General features: G+C 40.1%; 1 protein-coding gene across 1 annotated transcript in view; it reads right to left on the minus strand.

Moving 5' to 3' along the window:
• palm3 (paralemmin 3) overlaps nucleotides 1-21510 on the minus strand; it is a 35289-nt gene extending 13779 nt beyond the window's left edge. Inside the window, exons 1-2 of the mRNA XM_061060268.1 lie at nucleotides 21499-21510; nucleotides 441-492 (exon numbers count right to left, since the gene is read on the minus strand). Coding sequence (XP_060916251.1) covers nucleotides 441-488 — 48 coding nt within the window. The 5' untranslated portion in view covers nucleotides 489-492; nucleotides 21499-21510. The remainder of the gene's footprint in view (nucleotides 1-440; nucleotides 493-21498) is intronic.
• Between the last annotated feature and the right edge of the window lie 2460 nt (nucleotides 21511-23970).

Consider the following 23970-nt stretch of genomic DNA (forward strand, 5'->3'; position numbering starts at 1 on the left):
TGATGCCTTTCAGAATCAGAATCAGCTTTATTGGCCAGGTATGCTTACACAAACAAGGAATTTAACTTCAGTGAACTGTGCTCGCTTATGTACAAGTATAACATTAAATATCAACAATAAACACAATAAGCAAAGACTAATATGTACAGGACTAAATAAGAAACAGTGCAGTGGTGAGTAGTGCAAAAGATGCTGAAGTAAAATGATGATTAAAAATGCAGTTATGTGACAGATGGGTTAGTGTTTTGTGCAGCCTTTTTCAGACTAGTATTTAATTAAGAATAACTTTATCTATCTGAACTGCTAAGTACAGATCCAGTCTGCTGCAATAGTAGCGGCAGTGCTGCTTCAGTGGGCAACATGAACATCTGTGTGTGCATGGATGTTTGTGTGCATGTATGTGTGAGTGTGTGAGTGTGTGTGGGGGTGGGTGGACTCACAGCAATTGCCTCCAGCCGCTGTTTGTACTTCTCCGTCTCATCCATCATGGCTCCTGTGACAAAACAAGACAGGGCTAAATGTTAGGAGTCAGAGGTTAAACAAATATGTCAACCAGATCGTTGTTCACTGGCTTGGAAAGTGAACCCAGTCTTTCATTTCTTCTGTTAAGTCTTTATTTTTTTGTGTGTTTAATTTACATAGAAGATGTCTGTGGTCAAAAGAGTGTTTGGTGAGACGTAATCAGACAGTTTTTCTTCTTTTGTCCACGACCACCAGCCGTATTTCTCCTGAGGACAGAGAGGTGGCTGACTTCAGCATTTGCCATTTGGAAAGCTTGTCGTTTCTCAATTGTCTTACTGATATTGCCTGCCAAGTTACCATGACCCACAATTCTTCACACCCCTGCCTCCCTCACCCAAAAAAACCCTCCCCGTAGATGCCCCATTAAGCCCTTTCAGTTTAGCTTGGAACAGCCTTGGGCATCTGGAAGAAAAGGAGCATTTGTTTCCCCATGCAGCCGCCAATAAATGGGACAATATCTGAGCTCCCCAAGACTCCGAGGCACATGAGAGAGCATAGACTGGAGTCATACATAGCAACCAGCTCACAGAAGTTCAGTCATTAGTAAGCTCCTGCCATCACAAGCCATAACTCTGCTTTTAAACCTTTCTTTTTTTGAAGAAAAAAAAAAAAAAAACTTCCCAGGAGACACAACCCTTATTTTAGTCCCACATGTAAATCTGCACTGGGTGTTTGTTTCGAAAATAAAGAACAATTTTATATGCAATGGCAGCAATTCTCTTCCAGTTACTGTCCCATGTGGTGAGTAAACACTTCTGTCCAACATAAAAAAAAAAAAACACTTTTGCCATTGCAGCAACTGAGATCTCAAATTAGGGAAGATCTGAACAACGCAGCGCCCTATTTCTGCAACAAATGCCAAACTGTCACCGCGGCTGTCCCTAATCGCCATCCATTGCTTTGAGGCGCAAAATATGTCTGAACCAATGCATACACAAAAAAATGCTTCTGCAATGCATATCCTGCAAAAGCTCATTCTGTATATAAGCTTATATCTAGAGATGTTTGAATACCATTTTCCATATTACCGTACCAGGTAGCCCTCAAATATCAGTGAGATTGAAAAATACATAAAATTGGAAAAGTGGAAAACAGGGATGGCTGACAATTTGAGTAACATTTTAATCTCTGCTAGCATCAGTATTGTTAATGTTGGTCATTGTCACAAATAATGTTGCTGAAACCAGTTGATTCTTTAGAGATGATTGGTTATGGTATTTGATCAGTGCATTGCCTGGCATATCCATTATGTCAAATATCACATTTAGGCTGTATCGCTACTGGAACATTTCTTTCAAAGTCCAAGGACTAAATCCTCAATTATGCTTTTTCTACAAAAACACAAATACATTGATACCTGCAATTTAAGTAAAAAGTGAGCTCTGAAACACTTTCAACCCCAATCCAACTCTCCATGTTATACAAATGCGGTTTCTCTTATTTCTACCCAGAAGGCAACCCAAGTAGAGCTGATGCTATTGTTGCTCCTCCAACCGATTCTTTAGGGCCTTGAGGGGTGTAAGTTAGCGTAGTAAGAAACTTCTCCTTCTTACAAATACCTAAAAGATTCATCTGGTACCCTCAAGGTGTGTTATGGTGGTGGGGTCGGGGGGGGAGGCACCCGTAAGAGAAAACGCAGGTGTAGTAGTGTGTATGGAGGGGGGAAACAAAGGGTGAAAGAAGAAGAGAGAAAGACAAGGATTTTTGATGGGGAAACAACCTCTAGCATGCCTTTTATTACACTCTCAAGATCTGAGGTAAAATGAGCCAAAGGCAGAAAGATATATACAGATATATAAGAATATATATAATGAGATTGACAAGACGAGGTATAAAGAGACATAGCTCATTTGGAGGTATTTTGAATAACTGAAGGTGCAGTGACAGCTTACAGTATAAGCCTCCGCAGGGATCGGAGGCTTGTGTCTCATCAGGGATCCAGGAGAGCGCCAAGAATAGCACACAGAGATAAACAAGCAAACACAAACAGAGGCTTTGATGAGGAGGTATTGAAGAGCTCCCTGTAGACACACACTGACTTCGATAATTAGACATGATACAGGAGGGTAGAGAAGAGAAGCTGACAAAGTCAAAAAGTTAAGAGACAGAAAGTGGAAATGGTCTGGGAGAGGAGCAGCACAGAAAGAGATGAGAGACGTGTAAAAGCCAATATTTGATCAATGAAAGCCCAAATTATGAAGGAATAAAAAAAAAATGTTCTTCACTCATGTTTACCAAGACAGCAATAGAAAATATGGAATAATTCCTCAGCTGCTCCCCCCATCTCTAAGGCTGAGTCCAGCCACCCTTCAGAAGAAACTCATTACAGCTGCTTGAATCTGCAACCGCAATCTCATTCCTGCAGTCGCTACCGAGTGCTCATGGTCGGGGTAAGGGTTGGAACTGATTTGGTTTGAAAGGTAAATTAAATTACAATGTAAAACCAGGCTGGCAATTGAATACTTAAAATCATTTGAGATTTGTACTACTATATTCCTGGTTTGTTTTGAATTCACCCAGCCACCTTCTGTATTGTTATACATGTCTGTCTTCGTCAACGAGTGAACAGTTTATGTTGTAGTTTGGTTTCTGCTTGTTGTTGTGCTACCTGAGTTTTGTGAGGTTCAATGAACATTTGTACACGCGTGTACCATCAACCTGCCGGGGGACTACAGAAGGAAAGGAGCCTATGGTTATAATTAGGCATATTTATGTTTCTGTACATTTATGTTCATCACTGTGCAATGTCCCTATTTTAAATAATAAAATGAAAAATACAAAATATTTTTAACCGTGAATCTTTGCACCTTAACTGTGAAATTTCACACTACTCCCACAATGCTCTTGTGCTACGCACAGCGACCCACACCTGTGCTATGGGATTGACTCACAAACCGCACGTGTTCCCTGCCTCTGTTGGAGCTTACGCAGAAACCAATCCATCTCCAAACCAAACAGCAGAAGAAGAAAACAACAATATGGCAGCCAACCGGGAACACAGCTCGGCTGCTACAGCATTCAATTACAGACACCTGTTCACCTGTAACACCTGTTAAATGCCAGTCCAGATGGCAGAGTAGATGGAGCCTCAGCTTTATCAAAACTGACAGATTTCTGGTCTGCAAGGCAATCATTTGTTACATGCAGAAACACCACCCAGCAGAGCCAGTTGTTGGCTGTCTGACCTCAGGGGTATGACCCCCCCCCCCCCCCACACACACACACACATCCAGTCCTTCCCAGTTTCTCTCCTTCCCCACACCACACTCACACCTAATCACACAATCTCAATCTCACAATGGACTGAAGGCGCTACGGCTGAATACAAAAGAGGAAAGCAGAAGCTGCAGAGAGAAATGCATTGTGCATCTGAGCTGCAATGAAGCATTATCGTGATTATTTGTAATGGGTCGATTATTTAATTATTATTCATCTTTAACTGATGAGCTTACCAAAAACAACTGATCCTCAAACTGTCCGAAAAAAACTGTCATCAAGAAGGTTTCCTGGACCCAAAGACAACGTTCTCAGATTGTTTGTTTTTTATCTAACTGATGGTCGACGTTTAAATGAAACTCAGTTTATGATGCTTTTAAATCAAAAACTGATTACTTTATAAGTCCATCATCAGGGCGCCAGTAGCCTAGCAGTGAGTGTGTGCGCTCCATGTATAAAGGCTAAAATCCTCGAGAGCTGGCGTCCACGGGTTAAAATCCAACCGCTGGGTCCTTCCCCACGGTTACTGACTCTCTAATCTCTAAAATAAAAAGGCATAAAAAGCCCAAAAGTATATCTTTAAAAAATAAAAGTCACCAATTAAGCAAAGCACTCTGTTTCAAGGCCAGATAAACAGTGGAAATATCCATTCAGGGGATTTGCTAGAAGCAGCTTATCTAATTTATGAACACTATTTTGCAACTCTTTCATCGTAAACTAACACAGCATCAGAACCCACTCGGCACCTCTAACACTCATTCTCATCATATTACATGTTAAGGTTTTAATGCTTTACCAGACAGTTTTCTGGCAGACCGCACTGCAGGTAAACTGTTCTCTTATAACTTAGCTCAATATTCTCAATAAGGACATTGTGGCAGAGGCAAAGAGACCAAAAACTGAAGAAAACAAGAAGAGAGAGAGAGAGAGAGAGAGAGAGAGAGAGAGAGAGAGAGAGAGAGAGAGAGAGAAATAAGAGGTCTAACAAGAGTTAAAATGTCAGACTGGCTTTTGGTGAGAGGAGGAACGGTAACCCCCCCACCCCCACTCCCACTCCAAAATAACCCACAACAACACGTAATTCTCTTTCTAAAATTTTAGAATCTAAAATTCTAAAATTTGAAAAATTATGAAACAGCAAACTAATGTTCAAAACAGTCACTAATTGATTTCTACTTCATGAACTAGTCTGTCGATCAAATAACCATGTCAGCTGCCCTTTGGTTAGTAAAACAGAGAACAGGTGGATGAACAGTATTGATATATTGCAGCCGAGTGGTAAATTAGGAGAGCTTAACGGTGTGTGTTTAGGACGGTTTCTAGCTGCTTGTCAGTCCTTCAGTTTCACTGCAAACTGTCAGCAGGGTTTCTCTGCAAACATTCCTGCAGCCCTGCTGCAAAAAGAATGTATATTTGCCTTGAGTGAATGTGTGCGTGTTTATACAACAATGTGTATTTACCTAGCGGGGTGCCATGAAGTCTATATGCTGAATGCTGGTGTAGTGACTTTAGCTCTGTGGGAACAGATGGAGGAACAGTAGGGTGTCTGGAATGAAAAACTATAAGAATCATTTAGTATCACATCTCGCCGCTCTTGGATTTCTGTGGCTCCCTCTCAAACGTAAAGCCCAACGGAGTGCATATACAGTACGAATGACGTCTTTAACAAAGCATTGTTTTAAAAAAAAAAAAAAAAAAAATACCAGCAGGTCTTCTTGTGTAGTGGAAATCAGAATGCATAAAAACACATTTCAGAAAAAAAATACTCTGCAAAATACCACAAAAGTTGAAGCATTTCATTTCAGGACACAGTGTTTTCAACAATGGTGAATTTGATGGGTGGCAACAGACTCTCCTGTCAGTCTTTATTAATCTAAAATGAAACTTCATACAGGAACGTCACCCGATGAAGAAGTTGATCAAGCAGAGCCATATGTCACAACATTTTAAACTCCTCAGGAACAAGCTTCTTTGAATAAAGTTGCATGCATATGGGTGCACAAATTATTCAGAAGGTTAGAGTACAGGGTTGTTGACTTTGACCAAACAGGATACGGACTGCAGCGGAGCATGAAAGACGTGAACTGTCGGTCATGAGACTCTAACTCTAGACTCTAAGTGTCACAGCAGGGCAGCTTTCAGTTCAGAAATGAGACCTTATGAATCTGCTTGGATGGAGAATCAGCTCTGTCACTACAATCCAAAGACACTGAAGAATGAGTGATATTCAAAGCCCCCAATGAGCTCAAAATCAAAGATTCGGTCTCTAACTAGCATCTTTGGTTTTATTGTCAAGTCATTTGCATATCATTTCCAGATTTCCTTGATAGTTTTGTCCATAAAATCACAAAAGCTTCCTACTCTTATTTCATTCAGCTCAAGGAGGTGTACTAAAATACCTGTTTATTTTAAATAATAGCACCTTATCAATGTGATTAGAAATGTGCAGAAATTCCCTGAATTTAAAAATCTGAAGAAAAAAAAACAATCATGGGTTTTGTGCTGAGAAAAAACACTTTCAACTGTCAGAAAAGATTGCGTTAGAATATTCCTGTCCATTGATACATAGATAATCTACTGATTATAGAAGATCTAATTCAAGTCAGGGAGAAATATAGAAAGGTCAAAGAGATGTAGTTTTCTGAACCAGGTGATTCTGTAAATAACGGCCACTGAGCACACAGCGTACAGAGCTGCTACAATAGCTAGATAGAGGGGGAGTGGGCGGCAAGTAGCCATTAAAAGGCCACCCACTGACATTTTGTTTGGTGTTATGATGCAATTACACTACTGTTAGACGGCTGGCCGCCCTGCTACTCTGCACTTTGAAGTTTCTGCTCCATTTGAGACATGGGGATAGAGGTGGGGGATGATAATAGTTGAAACACAAGAGAGAGAGAGAGAACGAGAGAGAGAGAGAGAGAGAACGAGAGAGAACGAGAGAGAGAGAGAGAGAGAGAAACAGAATAGGTTAGACATATCAGATGATGTGCCCTCTACTACATGTGGTACTGTGAGCACGTTTGAGTTCCAACATTAATGGCTTTATTAATTTCTAATACCTGTATTAGTGATGCTACACTTGAATAATCTTTGCTTTGAAGAGCGGTTCATCTGCTGGAGGCTCATTTGCCATGCTCGGTCGACATGTCCTCCTATTATCCTGCTTCTATGAATGTTAGGTTTTTTTTTTTGTCTTCTCTTTTTCTGAATAAAGTACAGCGCTACAGTGAAGTGTGCATATGGTGAGTGGAACTGAATGAGATAAAAGCAGAAAAAAGGTTTTTACTGAGTCTATGCACAGTACCATCTGCAGCTATGTGGTCTCCATTAAAATCAATTACAACAAATGAAGTTGAAATGTGATATAGTCAGATACATGTTGAAAAAGATTTCCAATGGGAATCTATGCAATGTCATTCAGGCAAAAATCAGGTTGACAGATGAGTCACTCTACACTACAAACATATTGTGTTAATGCAAAATCTAGCCAGTGACACAGTTAACGGTTCTTTACGTGTTCTGGTTTCCATTTGTGGACTTTGCAGAAAAACAGTCCAGGTTAGAAGCAGCAGTTGTTAAAGTTGTCAAAATCTTTGATACTTTCCAAGACTTTGTGTAAAACAATGTACTCTCAATGATTTTTATAATCACCTGAAAGAAGTACCAAAGCTTTAAAAAATATATACTTCAGATCTTTCATCATATTTGTAACCAAAAGCTGTGTGCAATTTAAAAATGTGCACACGTTTGCTTGCATATTTTGGTCAGTAAAAAAACAATACATTACCCTTTATTGTTTACCTCAGACTTGTATTTTTGCTGCCATGGCGTCAAAAGAGGTAGTGATATCGTTTGATTTCTATAGGATTATATTGCAGTTTAAGTGTGACGTGATGACCAATGACAGGTGAAGTGAATGACATTGAAGCGCCGACACACTTTAACATCAGAACTTGACCACAGAGCAAAAGAAGGAAGTGGCCTGGAGGAACACGATAACTTGACTAGGACTCCAAATTCTCAGGATCTCAACCCAATAGAGCTTTTGTGGGAGGTGCTGGAAAAACAAATCTGAGCTATGGAGGCCCCACCTTACAACGTATAGGGTTTAAAGGAAGCTGCTGCTAGAGTCTTGGTGCCGACTACCACAGCAAACCTTAATGGGTCTAGTGGAGTCAGTTCGGGGCCAAACCATATGTCTGGAAATAGGAAGAGCCTGCACAACAAAAGACCCTTGGTCATAATGTAAAGGCTGATTGGTATATAGCCTCTAGCAGTACCATCCAACTTCTTCACGGTTCCGTTGTAGCCATTGATTAGCAATAAAGGACTTTTGGAAAAGACTTCCTTTTCTGTACATTGCCATTTTTTATTGCCCGTCCAGAAACTTGAGGAGCGACAATGAGTCATAGACGGACGTTGATAAGAGAAGATAGTACGATGAACTTTCATGCACATTTTGATAAGATGAATTAATGCTAAATATGAGCAGATAATAGCTGATAGGATCGAGGGTAGAATTACGAGCAATGTGCCTTCTGAAATGTAACTGACCAGTTATTCTAGGACTATAAACAGAAAACAATTTAGATACCCAATTTTTTTCAAAATCTGTTTGCAGAATCTGTGAATAAAGATCGACTTTAGTTAAAAAGAACAGATTGCTTTGCTTTTTTCAGTTTTTAATGCGGAAATGCACAAAAATTATTGGAAAAAAATAAGGCCGCTTTCTTTCAGTGGAACTATCTTTCCACCCGTGTGATTGGGAACAGGAAGAGCAAAAGCACCACCGTCCTCCAGACGATTACAGACAGAACATCCAATCTGAACGACCGTGATCTCTGAACTTGTGCATCCTCAGCTGTCGTCACTGTCTAATGGTCCGGAAGACTCTGAAATACACAGACGGCCAACTAACTGTAAAAAAAAAAAAAAAAAAAATCAAGCGGGGAGGGTGTAATCAAAGAGCCAGTCGCTCTATGGATGGATGGACACGGACAATCTGTTGTAAAGTGCTATTTCATCAGCTATTGATTTTCAGCTGCTTTACAGACTGCAGCACAAATTACATTATCGGAGATGGATATCCTTCTTATCTACATAGAAATAAATCCGACACACAGAGGGAGGCTGTTAGTGTGAGTGTGTGTGTGTGTGTTTGTGTGTGAGTGGGTGGGTGGTATGGATGGAATTTGTGTGACTTGGATGGTGCTGCTGCAAGAGCACACAGCCAAGTTCCTCTGATTGACAGTTCGGGTCGGGGAAATGAAAACACTGCATTCCTCCTCTGTGTGTGTGTGTGTGTGTGTGTTTGAATCAGTAATGGGTGGACGTTTAATGTGTGATGTGTGTGTATTTTCTACGTCACAGAGCTAACAGTGTAGTACACTATGGAGCGTGTTGGGGATTATCAAAGTCAACTATTTACATCACAGGCTGACTCAGAGTCGTCTTTCAGAGCTGCATTTAGCAGTCATGACAGTCCTAGTGCAGCTGAACCGCCGTAGTAACACAGAGAATCAAATTATGTGACTTCAAAAAGGTTCAAAGATGTCAAAAACCTTCTAATCGCATATTTACCACAGCATTAACTTTGCAGATACATACAGTAAGCTGGCACAAATCATAACCGCAGAACAGAAGCTAGAGAGCATCAAAGGCATCGCTGCGAGGGGAAATCAAAAGAAATCTTCCAACAGGTCCGGGTGTTCAGCGGTTAGACTAAAGCAAGTTTAATGTGCTGACAATTCAGCTAAATCGTGATGAGCGAGGAGACTACGATGAAACAATAGCACCTCAAAAGGAGAAAATGACTTTGCTCTCATTTGTCCATAATAAGGATGAATGGTGTCCTGTCAGGTACCACACACACATACACATGTACACACAAGAACATACTCACAATAGAGTCTCTGTTCAGCGGGAGGTAGGCTGGTCTTAGCCCTCACTTGCCTCTGCCCACAAACCCCAGTGCAGTAAACGAACACTTGCATACACAACTCACACCCTCCACACACACCCATCTGATCTGTATTTGGGCTGATCCAGAAAGTTACACGACGTGGAGATTTTCAAAGTGTAACCGTTCAAGATTTAAGGGGCAACTGGAAGGGTTAGGGTTGCTCAGCGTTGCTCGTTGGTTCTGGTCCATTTCGATGTTCACACTATCTGACTGACAAAATAGTCATACTTGGCTCCACATGTACAAATCGATGATTGACAGCAAGTCACGCTGCACTTTGACTGAAAACAGCCTCGCATGGTTGTTTAGGGTACCACTGAGACATTAAATTTTAAACACGTCTAGTTTGAAAGTGAATCCATTTAAAAAACATTGGCCTTCAGTTTAATATATTCAGATCAGAGTTAACCACACTCTGGAAAATTATTCTGGCAGCAATTATTTATCTTTTGCTCTATAATCACTAGGTAAACAGTGGAAATGATCTGTCCATGCTAGATAGTAATCCCCAGTACCAGGATTGTGAACTTCAACACCTTGCTGGATCATTACTCCTCATATGTTTTATGAAGAGCTGTTTACAATCTGCTGCTCCTTGCTTTACCAGTCTCATTTAAAGTAGCAAACAATAGATCTATTTATATCCATTTAGAGCTCAATTACAACAAACGCAATCATGACACATAAAGAACCGGTCTAGTCCGTACTACTTTATTTAACCAACATTAATCCACCAATGAGCAAGCACCTGGCAACCGTGGGGAAGGAACAAAGGTCCTTCCAACAGGCAGAAACCTTTTGCAGAGCCCGACTTATAGGTGGACAGACGTATTGACGAGAGACTACTCTTTTTGTTTCACTGAGTCCACTTGTTGTGTCATTTAATCAATCACACTGATGGTATCAAGCACATTCCACCTGTGGACATAGTGTCATGTTATTTCCATCATGTAGTGTGTAATTATCTCCAGGTATTAGCCAACAATACAAAAAGGTACTCCTGGAGGCGTCCATGTTGCTTGTTGCAACTGGAGTGTGGTCATTGTGTCATCCCACAAACACACAGATGGTTGACATAAAGCTCAGGTGCGAGGACAGACCTGAAGATGGCAAATGTATTTGTTTACCAGAAAACGAATAACTCTCCGTCTACAAAGGGCTCGTGAGTGTTGTATTATGATGAATTTGAACCAATCCTTTAACTCTATTTCAAATCTTGAAATCTAATTTAGCATCAGAAGGATCATTGTTGAGCTTGACCTGCAAATGAATGGAGCTGCTTTTCTTAACTCTGCATATCAACGCCTGACAAGCCATCCGGGTGTAAATAAGTTAGCTTTAGGCCTATATGGCAACATGTTCAATGTTGTTCCTTATATTGCACATGCTTCTGATCACCAGCAGCGACAAAATCCCCATCTGCTGCAAAAATTAAATTTAAAAAAATCTGGAGGGATTTGGGGTGAAAAATTTCAGTTCCACCGCCATTAGGCTGTGCAGCAGATCTGACGTGACAGCACGATGGAGCCTTTGTTAAACCTTGTCATCCACTCATCAAATCAGCAGAGGGACTACAGAGATTAACACGGTCGGGCCGATCATACATATGCATAATGACGCCGAAGAATAACATGCTAAGCAGCACGATGAGTCATCTTGGCTCATCGAGTATTATTAACAAGAAGGATTACCCGTTTAATCAAGCCGAGAAGAAGTGACATTGTAGCAAGGGTCCAACTGTACATTTCTTACACTGACTTAGTTTTGAAGGTGTAAATCAGTTAAACGACAACAGCTATGTGATCAATGTAGTCGCCCCTTTCCTCCAATTAAATTGTGTTTTTTATGCAAACGATATACGAGTTACACTGGATGTCTAAATGCCATTAATCACGCCAAAGGCTTGGAGTCTCACAGTGTTGCATCATGACAAGGGACCGGCAAGGGACTTTGAAATCCATGCAGATACCGACAAGCTTATGTTAAAAAGAATAGAGTAAGACGTTTGTTCCACACAATAGGCGCTTAAGGCCTACTTGGTTTTGAAGAGTAAAGGATAAAGGAAATATCTGAATTCCTTTTTTATTGCAACTAGGTTCAGGTTTATGGCACTAGCACAGAAAATTGACGTAACATGTGTGCATATTATCCAAGTTGGATAGTGTACAGATTGTAAAGACAAAATAAAATGTTTGGCTGTTGTAATAAAAAAAACACTGTTTGGGATATTTTTAAAACTTCAAAAATACTTTTCCATGTATGTGCATTTAAAAAAATGTTTGTACTGAATGTAACACCATGGTATTATTAGTAACATGTTAGTTCACTGGCCAGCTCCACAAGTTGCTGCACTCAGTCTTGACCTTGTGGGACTTCACAGCCGGAGACAGTGTGTTATCAACTCTGCAGGACAGACTGACTTAATCACTGTGCTCCCTGTGTTTAGGCATTCAGGGACTCTTCTATCTGCAGCTTTATCTCCTCAAACATTGTGCACAGGACAGTTGAGGCACGTATTAGCATTCGTGATAAGAACGGAAACACCGGTTTTTAACGCTGAGGTGAACTCCAGTGTGGGGGGGGGGGGGGCTTTGAAGAGAGGTGAAGATTACAGGCTTGCTGAGCTTCATGGGAAACAGAGACAATGTGAATGAAGGCGCTGAGCCACTAACTGAATATCATTACAGCCTTTTAACATTATATTTGTAGTTTGGTAAGCAGAGTCCTTGTCATGCCTGACATACACTGTATACACATCTCAAGAAGTGTGCATGTGTCTGTAATTAAAGGCTATCTTAGAGGGCTCGGGAAAAGAAGTCTGTATGTGTGATGGCAGCAAATGAAATTGGAAAGAGAGGAAAAGATGAACAGAGAAAGAAAGTAAAAGGTCAACAGAGTTGATTCCTTTTATAGTCTCTGTTGAAACAAACACTAGCTCTAGACTGAGTCCTCATGACCTCACCTTGCTAACAGCTGACGAGTCATGAAGATCAAGAAGAGAGCTTTAGAAATGACCAAGAGGGAGAGGCGAGAATGGCAAAGACGTAAGACGGAGACTTCATATAAAAAGGGGAATCCTGCAGGGGAAGCACAGGTTAAAGCGAGAAAACCAAACATGAACTCGAGTGAAGAGGATCAGAGTTTGAGACACCCGGTCTGACAAGTCCTGACAAAACACGGCAGGCTGCGTCACAACATACACACTCTGCCTGCATCTACAGGGAAAAACCAGCTCAAAGACACTCGTCATGTTCACACCGAGACACCTTACGACATGTGACAGTTTCCATCTAGTCCGTTTCTCACATGCAGAAACATGCACAGCTGCTTCAAAAGACTCCCAGTGTTACCAGTTACTTTAAACACAATGTTATACAGTACACCGGGCAGTTCCATTTCCTAATGATGAAAAATACATTTCACAACCAAGCAATACATTGACAATAAAGTTGACTTTGACTTTGATACATTGATTGATGTCTTGCTATGAGAGACTGTAGTCATTAAAAACTCTAGTCTTTACAACACAGTAAACAACAACATGATACATACGATATGCTGCGCTTTATTGTCACCTTGGGGACATTTATCTTGGACTCCAATTGCTGCACACATTTATCTTCCTCCACATATAGTAACTACATTTTTACTACTTTGGGGTTGGGACCTTTAAACAAAACACTCAATTCAAGGTCATTGCCATAACCAATGAGAAAAACGTGATTTATTTTTTACGTTGATATGCTATTAATGTGAAGGCTGAAACTGGTTTTATGCATTACATTAGCGCTCACTGGACTTTTAATACTGCACCTTTTGTACATTTTGTGTTTTTATATGTATTTGTAATTACTTCTTATATTTTATTTAATTTAAGTTATTGCTATTTTTGCTGTATTTCCTTTGTTAACTGTTTTTGCACCAATACACATTCCTTGTATGTGTAAATGTACTTGAAAATAAGAAAAAGATTCTGATTCTGATTCAAATAAGTTCAAAAGTCATAATTTAAACATGAAATTATTTCACATGGTAAAAGATAATGAAATGAATAGTCTGTCACTGTGGGTATTTTCTGAAAGAAGACTTTGACAAGATTTGGAGAGACATAGTTATTCCCTTTTTTTTTTTTTAGGACAAAATAAGTATTAAGGTTCTTGCGCTTTCTTTCATCCAACAGCAACACTCTGGAGGCATATAGGTCACCAACAAAATGTCACTGAAATCCAGGCAATGCAGCTTCTTTTTGAAAGGAGGTGGCTCTGCCTCCACGCACGCCGTCAGTGTGGGTTTACACTGAAGCTGCTTGTTGTTGGTTTGTGCATCACGTTGTGCATAATGGCGAGGTTTTAACTGTGTTAATGGAAAGACGGTTTAGATAGGTCATATTTCCACGGGGGAGTGGATAACAACAAACAAAGGTTTGAAGATCAATGGATTGTAAAAAGGCCTTATGATGCAATACTGTTGTTGCAGTGAGCGGGACTCGTCGTGATATTTTTTAAAATTTTCACTTAATGATTTTTCTGATTAGCCATGTTCACATCAACTCTTTGCAAGCGTATGTAAGACAGGTATAGGCCTGAGTTATCTGTCTGTGTGTGCAGGATTAGTGTGCAAGTGTGTGTGTGTGTGTGTGTGTGTGTGTGTGTGTGTGTGTGTGTGTGTGTGTGTGTGTGTGTGTGTGTGTGTGTGTGTGTCAAACAGGTTTGGAGAGGAATGCAGGACTGGTGTAATCCGGTCTCGCTTCATTTTGGCTATTGTCATGGAGTCAAAAGCCTGTAGGTCTGTGTGCTGCAGGGCCTCCAGCTCTGTGACAATTACACACATAACACGAACAGAACATCACTTCTGTCTAAATCAGAATTAAACCACATCAATCCAGCTAATTCAGTACTATTACATCAGAAAATGTGGGTGTCCAGACACTTTGACAATGTCGAGTGAGGATACATAAAGTCATTGCATTCATTCTTCCTTACAAACACTGCAGACAACAAACTGAATACGAGATCATTCTTAGAGAAATTAGAGCCAACACACTTGTCTTTCAGCCAGCAGCTGGTCCCCATCTCAGAGATGTTAGTCCTGAAGGCGCTGAAGAATTAATTTCAATAATAATCACTCCGTTTCACAAATGTGACAAATATTTGATGCAGCTCTATCTAAGACATGGATGAAATCCCTTTCGTAGTATAGCTATGTAAACAGCATCAGAGCTCATTTCAGCCGTGTGCTGCTTTGATTTCACCTCTGCAATTAGCTGAATGTCAGCAGGGCCGAGGTTTCCCATCCTTACAACACAAGCCCACCTTATTGTTACCATGTATAGCCTCAAAGAAATCATAACGACTGCCTCCTCTTTCTTCTGTTCTGGAGGAGGATCCGTGATTTAATTAAATTCCAACATTTCATCCTATTTCAACTGACCATATGACCTCTTCATGTTGCTATTTTAAAGTTTTTATGAAGTTGATAGGTAATTAGATTTAAGTAATTGTTCTCAGGTTTGCCCTTTCATTTCACTTTTAAATCGTCTTCCCCTTGTTATTAAGTCACCGCACTGTCTGTATCTTTCAGATTTTCTTTTGTTTTCAGATCTTAATGGAACAATGTATCCTTTTCTTCTCAGATTAAAATCATTCAAGGAGCCTTTCAAGTAGGCAAATGTTCCCGTGTTGTGTACTGTACAGAAAGTTCTTCAAACCCACATTAAGAAACAGAGTTGGCTACATGATGAAGACAGGTTGTTAAAATGTTCACAAACTAATGTCTGACAAAGAAAAAGAAAAAAGCTAGCCTTTCACAAACTATGTACAAAGTCCACGTCAAAACTTGTTCAGCTTTTAATGTTTGAAAGGAGCTGAAGGAACACGCAGATAAACAGTAACCAGATTCTCAGTCAGATGGACAAAACAATAACTTTTTCAATCCAAATTTCTTCAAATAAAAGTTTTAAGAATTAGCCAAAGACCAACAAATATAAAGTACTAATATTATCTTGTAGTTTTGGTTGTTTGTCTGGGTTGTTTTCATGAACTGTTTAAAAAAAATTCTGAGATGTTAAAGTTGCTAATATCTGGCTCAAAAGTCATTTGTACCAAGGGGCAAGGTCAACACACCACAATGTCTGAACCAGGGTCAAAGGCGGCTAAAGGTGAATGCTTCCGCTCACTACGGCAACACAAATTGTTCCTCAGGTTTCAGGCAACATCCTTAAACGCGTCGAGTCAACTAAATGTACACTCTCTTTGACGCAGACAGGTAAATCATGTGTTGTCCACCACTGGCCCGAGCACAGGTACAGAAGACAAATGCCATTTTACCATCTTTAACTAACAAGACTTGCAACAAAGTTTGGGTGCGCCATGACTGTCAGCCAGTAATGTGTCTCCATGATACTCGGAGTTGACGATTTGCTTTTAACCTGAAGACAGTAGAAGGTACTGCATTTTGGTTTAATTGACTCCCAATGTGGATGGGCTTGAGGTTGTGTGTCCCCCTTGCAAGAACTGATTTATGTAAGTGCCCCTGGATTGGCTTTATGTGACACGACTCGACTCAAGGTATGATGTAACGTTACAGGACCAACAAGACTCGATATAGCAGTATCGATAAGCTCAAACGTCATTGATTTTCAGGTTTTGAAAAACTCAGAACCAGGTCCTTATGGAACCGGCTTTCGATCCCCATCCCTTATACTTAGTAATCCAATGTGGAAACACAATTTAATACTGGCATGATAAAAGCTCGTTAGCTTACTAAACAAGTAGAAATAAGGCCACTTTACGATGTGTTCAAGATCGGGTCAGCTAAATGACTATTAGGGGAAGTTAAATAAATGATGATGATCATGATGTGTTCAAATGTAACTTAGTCATTTAGGTTTTGGCCAAAAAGCTTAGAACACTTTTGTTCAAAACCTAGCGTTGTGATATCGATAAGGAGTCGGATCATTAAGGATTCTCATGTAATGCTATCAATATCAATAAAAATGAGTAATCCCTATCCCTTATAATGAATGGTAGATACAGGAATAAGCTAACTGTGAGGCTAGTTTTCTGCTGCGGGGTATAAAAATGATTTATCAAAAGGTATACATGTGTCAGTTGTGTCCATTCAAACTGGATGTGGATGTAGTCGTGTTTCTCCCCCTTTGCAAAACATTGATCCCTAATAGTCTGACAAGGCCTCCTTTCAATGTGCCAAGGCTTCTTAATCTGCACTACTGCTCCTCCCAGGATACTGCCTTTAAAGTGTGATTGACAAATTCAGTAATTAGTCTTGCAGACTTGAGGAAAACAACTTGTGCCAATAAAGCAGCAATGTTAAGCAGAGAAACGAGAATCTGAATATTTCATTTAACTGAACAGCAGAAAGGGAGCCGGCTTGTAAGCAGCAACAGAAACTGTTCAGACATTCCCAGCCTCCTCTGATGATGAAAAGGATGTTTATTCTGCATATGAATTTCTGCCAAGGCTCAGAAGAAAAAAAAAAAAAACACAGCTACTAGAAACACACAAACAAAGACAGGCTCAGGAAATCAGTTTAGTGTGGGATGAAGGGCTGAAATTTAGCAACAGGTGAGTTTCTTTCAAACTGGCAGTGAAGAGACCGTTTCTTAACATTTAAATGGCAAAAAAAACAAAACATCACACATTATCGAGCGCTTTGGAAGAACAGACTGCTGGCATAGTTTAATCATGAAACCACCTCCATGTTTTCCTCTCTCACACCACAGAGATACACACATGTGTAAAATATGTGGCCCAAGCTCTGCGATTCATTGAAGGTTTGTTGTCTTTAACCCATTTGGTTTAAGTAACCCAAAGCTGAGCCCATTACTAATGTGAAATCATGCACCGTCAGCTTTTAAAATAGACTTTACAGGTAGTTGTTTCCTGCAGTGTTCAGAGGTGGGATTGCTAAAACAAACAAACTCAGCCACCCCGTCGTCTGGCAAATACTAACCGAACAAGGAATGCCATTTTTTGGGGGTTTTTGGAGAGAAACTGAATTGCATGAATGGACGTTTTTGAGGCTGCAGTTTGTGGTGTTGTCAAACTAGTCTGCAGTATCCTCTACAGTGTTAGGGTAAGGAAAAGACCCACTATGTTCAGAGTGATTTGTGGAGACTTCATAGATGCTTTACCTCGGCTGCAATGTGATGACTGATAATCAATTGTTACTTTTTTGTGTTTTGGACTTGAGTTAATTTTGCATCATATCACTCTTTCACTTATATTATACTTATACTTATATAAGAGAAAGTGTTAAGAACCAAACCTTACACAGGGTTGGGAGATATTTGTGATCTAGCCTCTATTTTATTTACTCAATTGTTAAAATAGACTTCTAAATCTACACGTTTTTGTACACCCTACTCTTTTATACCTTTTTTCTATTACCATTATTGTTGTTACTATAATTTTTAAAATATGAGCAGTCCTCTGAATTGCCCTGATCTTCAGAATTTAAAAAAAACACTGTATTGCAGTATACAGACTTGTCTTGTTCTGGGAAGTTTTTATTCAAAATAGATTTTAGTGCTTGGCTCAGGAATTAATGACAGAATTTTATTTTATATTGTGGTTTGACAGTGAGTCATAACTGAGAAACAAAGGAAATAAATCAATCTTTTTAAACATCTTTCTACTTAAGAGTGCTAGAGAAAGATGTGAAGCTGCTTTATTCATGGTTTTTACTGGTTTTAATCAACTGGGTACTTCGTTTAGAAAAGAAAGGGTCCTCTGGCTCCTCTGAAATATCAAGATAAAGCAATACTTACTTTAAAACAAACAGAGTGCCAACATAGGCTTAGCAAACATTCACAGCTTGGCTTGCAGCCACTCCAGCCGTGCACAGTCCGCCAAAAAGTGATCAATAAAATGCTGAAATTTGAACATGAAACCGCTTTATTTAGTGTAGCTACTGATAAAATACATGAAATCAGAAGAGTTCATTTGCGAAAGCAGATATCTACGTTTTATGTTTAAAATGTTTGTATTTATCGTTTATTTAAGGAAATATCACTGAGACTGAAGTTATGTTGCTTTGACCCAGTTCCCCATAAAGGTTTTTTTTCTTTTCTCTCCCATCAGAACAGATTTTGAATCAGAACACAGCCTTATTTCAAGTGCTAATCAAAACTCTCAGGGCACGTATTTCCAGTATGGTGTTGATCTGTTTTGCAAATGAACGTCATTGCGACAGTTATGGGTGCAGGTGATAATGCATCCATTGTTTCAGCAAGTTGGAAGGAAGAAAGGATTTCTGTGGTTGGTCTCTTGGCTTAGATTACTGTATCAGATTGGTGCACAGGCTGTCAAATGGTGATCACATTTTAGGTGGCATTTCTAATACTGGTATCAGTAGTACAATTATTTCGTTTTTATTATGATTATATCAATGAATGTGGTATATGGAAATGTGTCTAAACAGACAAAAAAACAACATATTCAACTATTCCTTTAAGAATGTCGGATTTCTTGTGGGGCTGCTTTGAATAAGATTTAATTAGGTTTACTTCATAAACTAGAGAGGGTGTATGTTTTTGTAATAAGTGGAGGGAATAGCTGCTTAATTTCACTTTCATCTTACTAGACTTTCATGATGAAGATGTTAAATGCTGGGACGTTAAGAAGCTAAAATATTATCTTGTCAGGGGCAGCTCAGGTTTTTTTTTTTTTGTCAGTTATCTCCACACACCATTACCTTCACAACCACAGCACATTACTTAACCGTCTAATCCTCGTCTGCTTGACTAATACATTGTTGTTGGTGTCAAAAGAAGGGCATGTGTACAGACATTAAGTAAACACAAGATGGTAAATGTTTTTTCTGTCCTCCTCCCCTTTTCACCCCCACTGTCTGCCTGAATCTCCAAGGCCTTCAGTCATCAGATTGTTACAAATGAGAAATACCTCACACAGACACACAAGCAGAATGATTCAAACACGCCTGTTTGAAAACACCTTTTGTTGAACTACAATGACACAAGGATTTGAAGACCAGCAGAAGCTGAAGTCACTGAAATCAGAGTTGTGCCTTGAATGAGGAGGCGTGGCTGGTATCTCAGGTATGTCAGGACTGACAGGGCTAAGTGCAGAAACATGCTGCAGGTCATATGGTTACCGGGGAGCAATTTAGCTTTGATGTCTCAACTCCAATCATTCTCACGGTTGACAGTGAAGCAGTCATATTTCACACTAAAACAGACAATCGTCTGAGATTAACCTGCTTTAAAAAGGCCACTCCACCATTTTAACACATGAAGATCTATTTCATCTACAATTGTCAAGACGTTTGATACTTCGATACCTTCAAATACCAAGTGTTTTAAAAATGATACCATCCCAGGAATTTCAATGAAAGGTAGTATCAAAAAGTCAAGAAGCTTCAATAAAAAGTATATCTTCAGTCCTATTCTTAACCAAAAACTGCCTCGAGCAAAATAGAGAGAGCAGTGTCTAAATTGCACAAATACATTTTCAACGCTTCCATACTTCGGCATTTTGCAGGAGTTTGATTGCATGTTTGGTGATAAAAACAAGAAATGACCCAACGTTAAGTTTTTGTTGCCGTGGTATGGAAAAGCGGTATCAATTTTAATTTGATTGATCGTATCTAAGTTCTGAATTCTGACAACCCTGACATCATCAGTCAGTCTAAAAGCTCTGTGTTTCTAAAAGACCCTTTAATTGGTCTGATTTAATAATCCTGGGTGTATCTTTATGATTCCATTATGTATTTTAGAGACCAATCTAAAGACATGCATTGCAAATTAGCTTAGGCTATGACTGCTGTAGTGAGTGACAAAGCTTTACGTGCTCCATACTGAATCAATAATCCGTGGCACATATTTCGCCTGTAGCTTCCTCAGGTTCACCTGCGTTGTTCGCTCACAATGAAATACAGTTAAATTACTTTCGGTGTGCCACAGATTATTGATTTATTTTTCATATGTTCCTGCAACTGTGCGCACCTGAGAACGACTAGGCTGTGCACGGGGTGTCCTGTTGGCCATTTAAAATAAATACATGAATTGCACAAATATGTTGGTACTGAAACCATGCCAACGAATTTTGATCAAAAGTATGACTGAAGATCTGTAGATGTTTTGATACTATCAATCATTAGAGTTACAGAGTTTCTATGGTTATCAATCACATGGTATCAAAAAGTATCAATGAAAATGTTGACAACTTCAGTATGTACAAAAACAGGAATATTTAACTGAGAAAAAACTAAACAACCCCCTTTGTTTATTCTGTTGAATATTTGAGATCTCCATTACTGGAAGAAAAACCTCCTCCTGTGTGGTCAGGGTGTTACTGATCTGTTGTTTCCAGATGAACCATCTTTGTTCACCTGGTGACGTCTGAGTCTAATCCTCTGCACAGCCATAATAATAACAGCCTGCGGCGTGTTTGTGCAATCTCAACACACAGTTAGAGAAGTGGCTACATGACATAAAGCGAGGGCACCTACTGAGACTAACGGGATTTTGAAAAAAGGCGTCCAAATATGCTTCAGAACCCATGTTGCTCAGTTAAATATGGAAATGTACAAGTAGTCACGGCGGAGATTATTTCTAATGATGTTTAACTGTTGGAAGGAAAATTGTGTGTGTGTGTGTGTGTGTGTGTGTGTGGGGGGAGGGGGGGGGGTTACAGTATCACTTACACTGAGGGTGGACAGACAGAGATTTTGCTAAGGGCAAAATAGCAGTGAGGAAAGAAAGCTCATCCATCATCCAGTTCTCCAAGCAAAGAATTGGGAGGATTTGATCACTCCCGCTTCTCCTTCGTCTCCTCCCCTCTATCTTTCAGTGTTTAATCTCCTTCTACACTGTTGTCAGAGTCTGACTCTTCTGCAACAAGATTTGTAAAGATAAGACTCGTGCTGATTGGTGGTGCTGACTACCACACGGTTTCCCTTTCATCTGTATTTAACGGCTATCTTGCTTATCCCTCTCTCTTCCTCCTTCATGCATTTGATTAGATTTTTACTGATTCAAATCAAACCTGCTCTGAAAGTGATTAACACATGGACCAAATCAGCCCCTCTATACTATATTTTGTTTGTTATTTTCACGAACTTCCGCAGTGTGTTATTCAGGATACTTTACCGATTGACGCCATACTTGTTTTGTCCCCAGAATTGACTGATTTCAAAATGTCTGCAATCAGTGTGTTTCCACCTTTGTTTTTGTTTTTATCTCAGATCAGTCAGGACATCTGAATCAGCCAGAACTTTGGGGGGGGGGGGGGTGGGGGGGGGGGGGAATTGGAGGAGTCAGATCTACTCAATGACTCATCACAGAAGACAGCGTTGAGCTGTACGAGTGACTAAGACCACAAAGTGCCCCAGAATTCAAGACAAGCTATATCAACACTACACTCGTGCAATCACACAGCTGAGAATATTCACGACAGCGTGACCAATCGTGGAGCCAAATGGACAACAAATTGTTGTTTCAGAACCCTGTTTAAAGTGACTAAAACACACACAAAGTAACACTATTACAGCATCTAAGACATGGATTGTAATCAGCTTTCTTCTTTGGCTGCTGTGACATTTAGATTTCCACACATCCTGTGCACTGATCTCTCATGTGGAGCTTCTCTTTGAAACTTTGTCCATAAGTATGCTCGTTAACAAACCCAAGAAAGTTATTCTTTCCTGCGAGTCAAATTAAGACAGAGGGGGGTAACACCCCCTCGGATGGCCTCCGGGCCCTCACTTCTTTAGCCTGACAGAAGAAGAGCAACGTCAGGAGCTCCTGCAGGGATTTCTGCTTGTAAATCAGTATGCTTAGCTGCATGCTAAGCAGCATTTGTTTGATGGCTTCTTGTGCAGAAATGGGCTTGTTTTAATGAAGCTTAAGCTTAAGTATCTAGCCTAAGTGTTTTAGAAAGTGATGAGACAGCCAAGTGTTAATGTAGCCAAGTCATTCTTACGAGAGGTAGAAGAGGAAATGTGTGGTTAATCTGATGTTCAGAACTTGAGATCTTGACTGTGCTTTATGTAAGAGGTGTGTGTGTGTGTGTGTGTGTGTGTGTGTGTGTGTGTGTGTGTGTGTGCACATTTAGTTATGTAGGCCTAGATGCAACTGCAACAGCAGCAAGCAAAGTGTCAAAAGATACCAGTGCTATCTTAACCACTGCAACATAAACTGTTGTAAATGCCCTGCAGGCTCGTGGCTTTGCATACTCATAAAACTGTAGTGAGAAAGAGGATGCAATAAAAAAAAAAAAACCTAGAGTAAAAAAATAAAATAAATAAAGTAAAACACAGCAGAAACATCAATGCATATCTTAAACGGTATTTAGGTTATGATAAGGTGATACGCTACTGTTAACTCACAACTGTGCACATAAAAAGTTTGTAGGCTACCGAAGTGCAATTTATATATTTTTAAGGATGAGTAGGCTACTTACGAAAGCCAAAGGGTGTTAGAAAACAACTGACTTCAGCAAGTGACAAATGAACGACCACGTTAACTTTCAAAGAGGTTTTTAGTCATTGTTTGACTCTTTGGTTAGTAGGCTAATGCTTAACAGGGGTCAGAAAAGTCAACAGCTGCCTGGGCTCTCCAACTATAGGCTGAACTCACTTCCACAACTTGGCCCAGCTTCAGAAGTTGTCAACCGACCACAAATTACAACTAACTTCAACTTCTCGATGACAGACAGCAGTCAAAATGTCAAAATGCACATACCTGTTTAAAAACGCGTCCACTTGATGGTTTTTTTTTTTTTTTTTACGTCCCAAAATGGACCGAAAGCGGAAAGAGAAACCCAGAAGAAAGGTGTGGAAACACGACCAAACGAACAGCGAAATCCTCCTTTCAGATTAATAAATTATGTCGCAAAAAAAAAAAAAAAAAAAAAGAGCAGCAAGCGACGAAAAACTTCCTCGCGCCAGATGAACACCTGAGTAGCCTCCTCGCTGAGCTCCTGAACGCACCACCCGTCACATGAACGACACGCCGATGAGTTTGTCGAACTTTTACAGCCTCTCTTTACTTTTGTTTCGGAAGCAAAGTCGGTACGTGGGTACACAAAAAAACACAACGTGAAACCGTCGCGAAAAGTCCCTCTCACCGCCTCCCTTCGTGTCTGAGCCCGTCTGTGAGGGGGGAAAGAGTCGGTGTGTGTCCGCTGGTTACCTGACTCCAGTCATTACGGTGAGGCCAGCCCTCCAGACAGCGGCACAGCAGCCTCATGTTTCCTGTTGTTGTCGCTCTGAAAGACTGCAGAGCA

The sequence above is a fragment of the Labrus mixtus genome, chromosome 2, assembly GCF_963584025.1.
Source record: "Labrus mixtus chromosome 2, fLabMix1.1, whole genome shotgun sequence".
NCBI classification, from domain to species: Eukaryota; Metazoa; Chordata; class Actinopteri; order Labriformes; family Labridae; genus Labrus; species Labrus mixtus.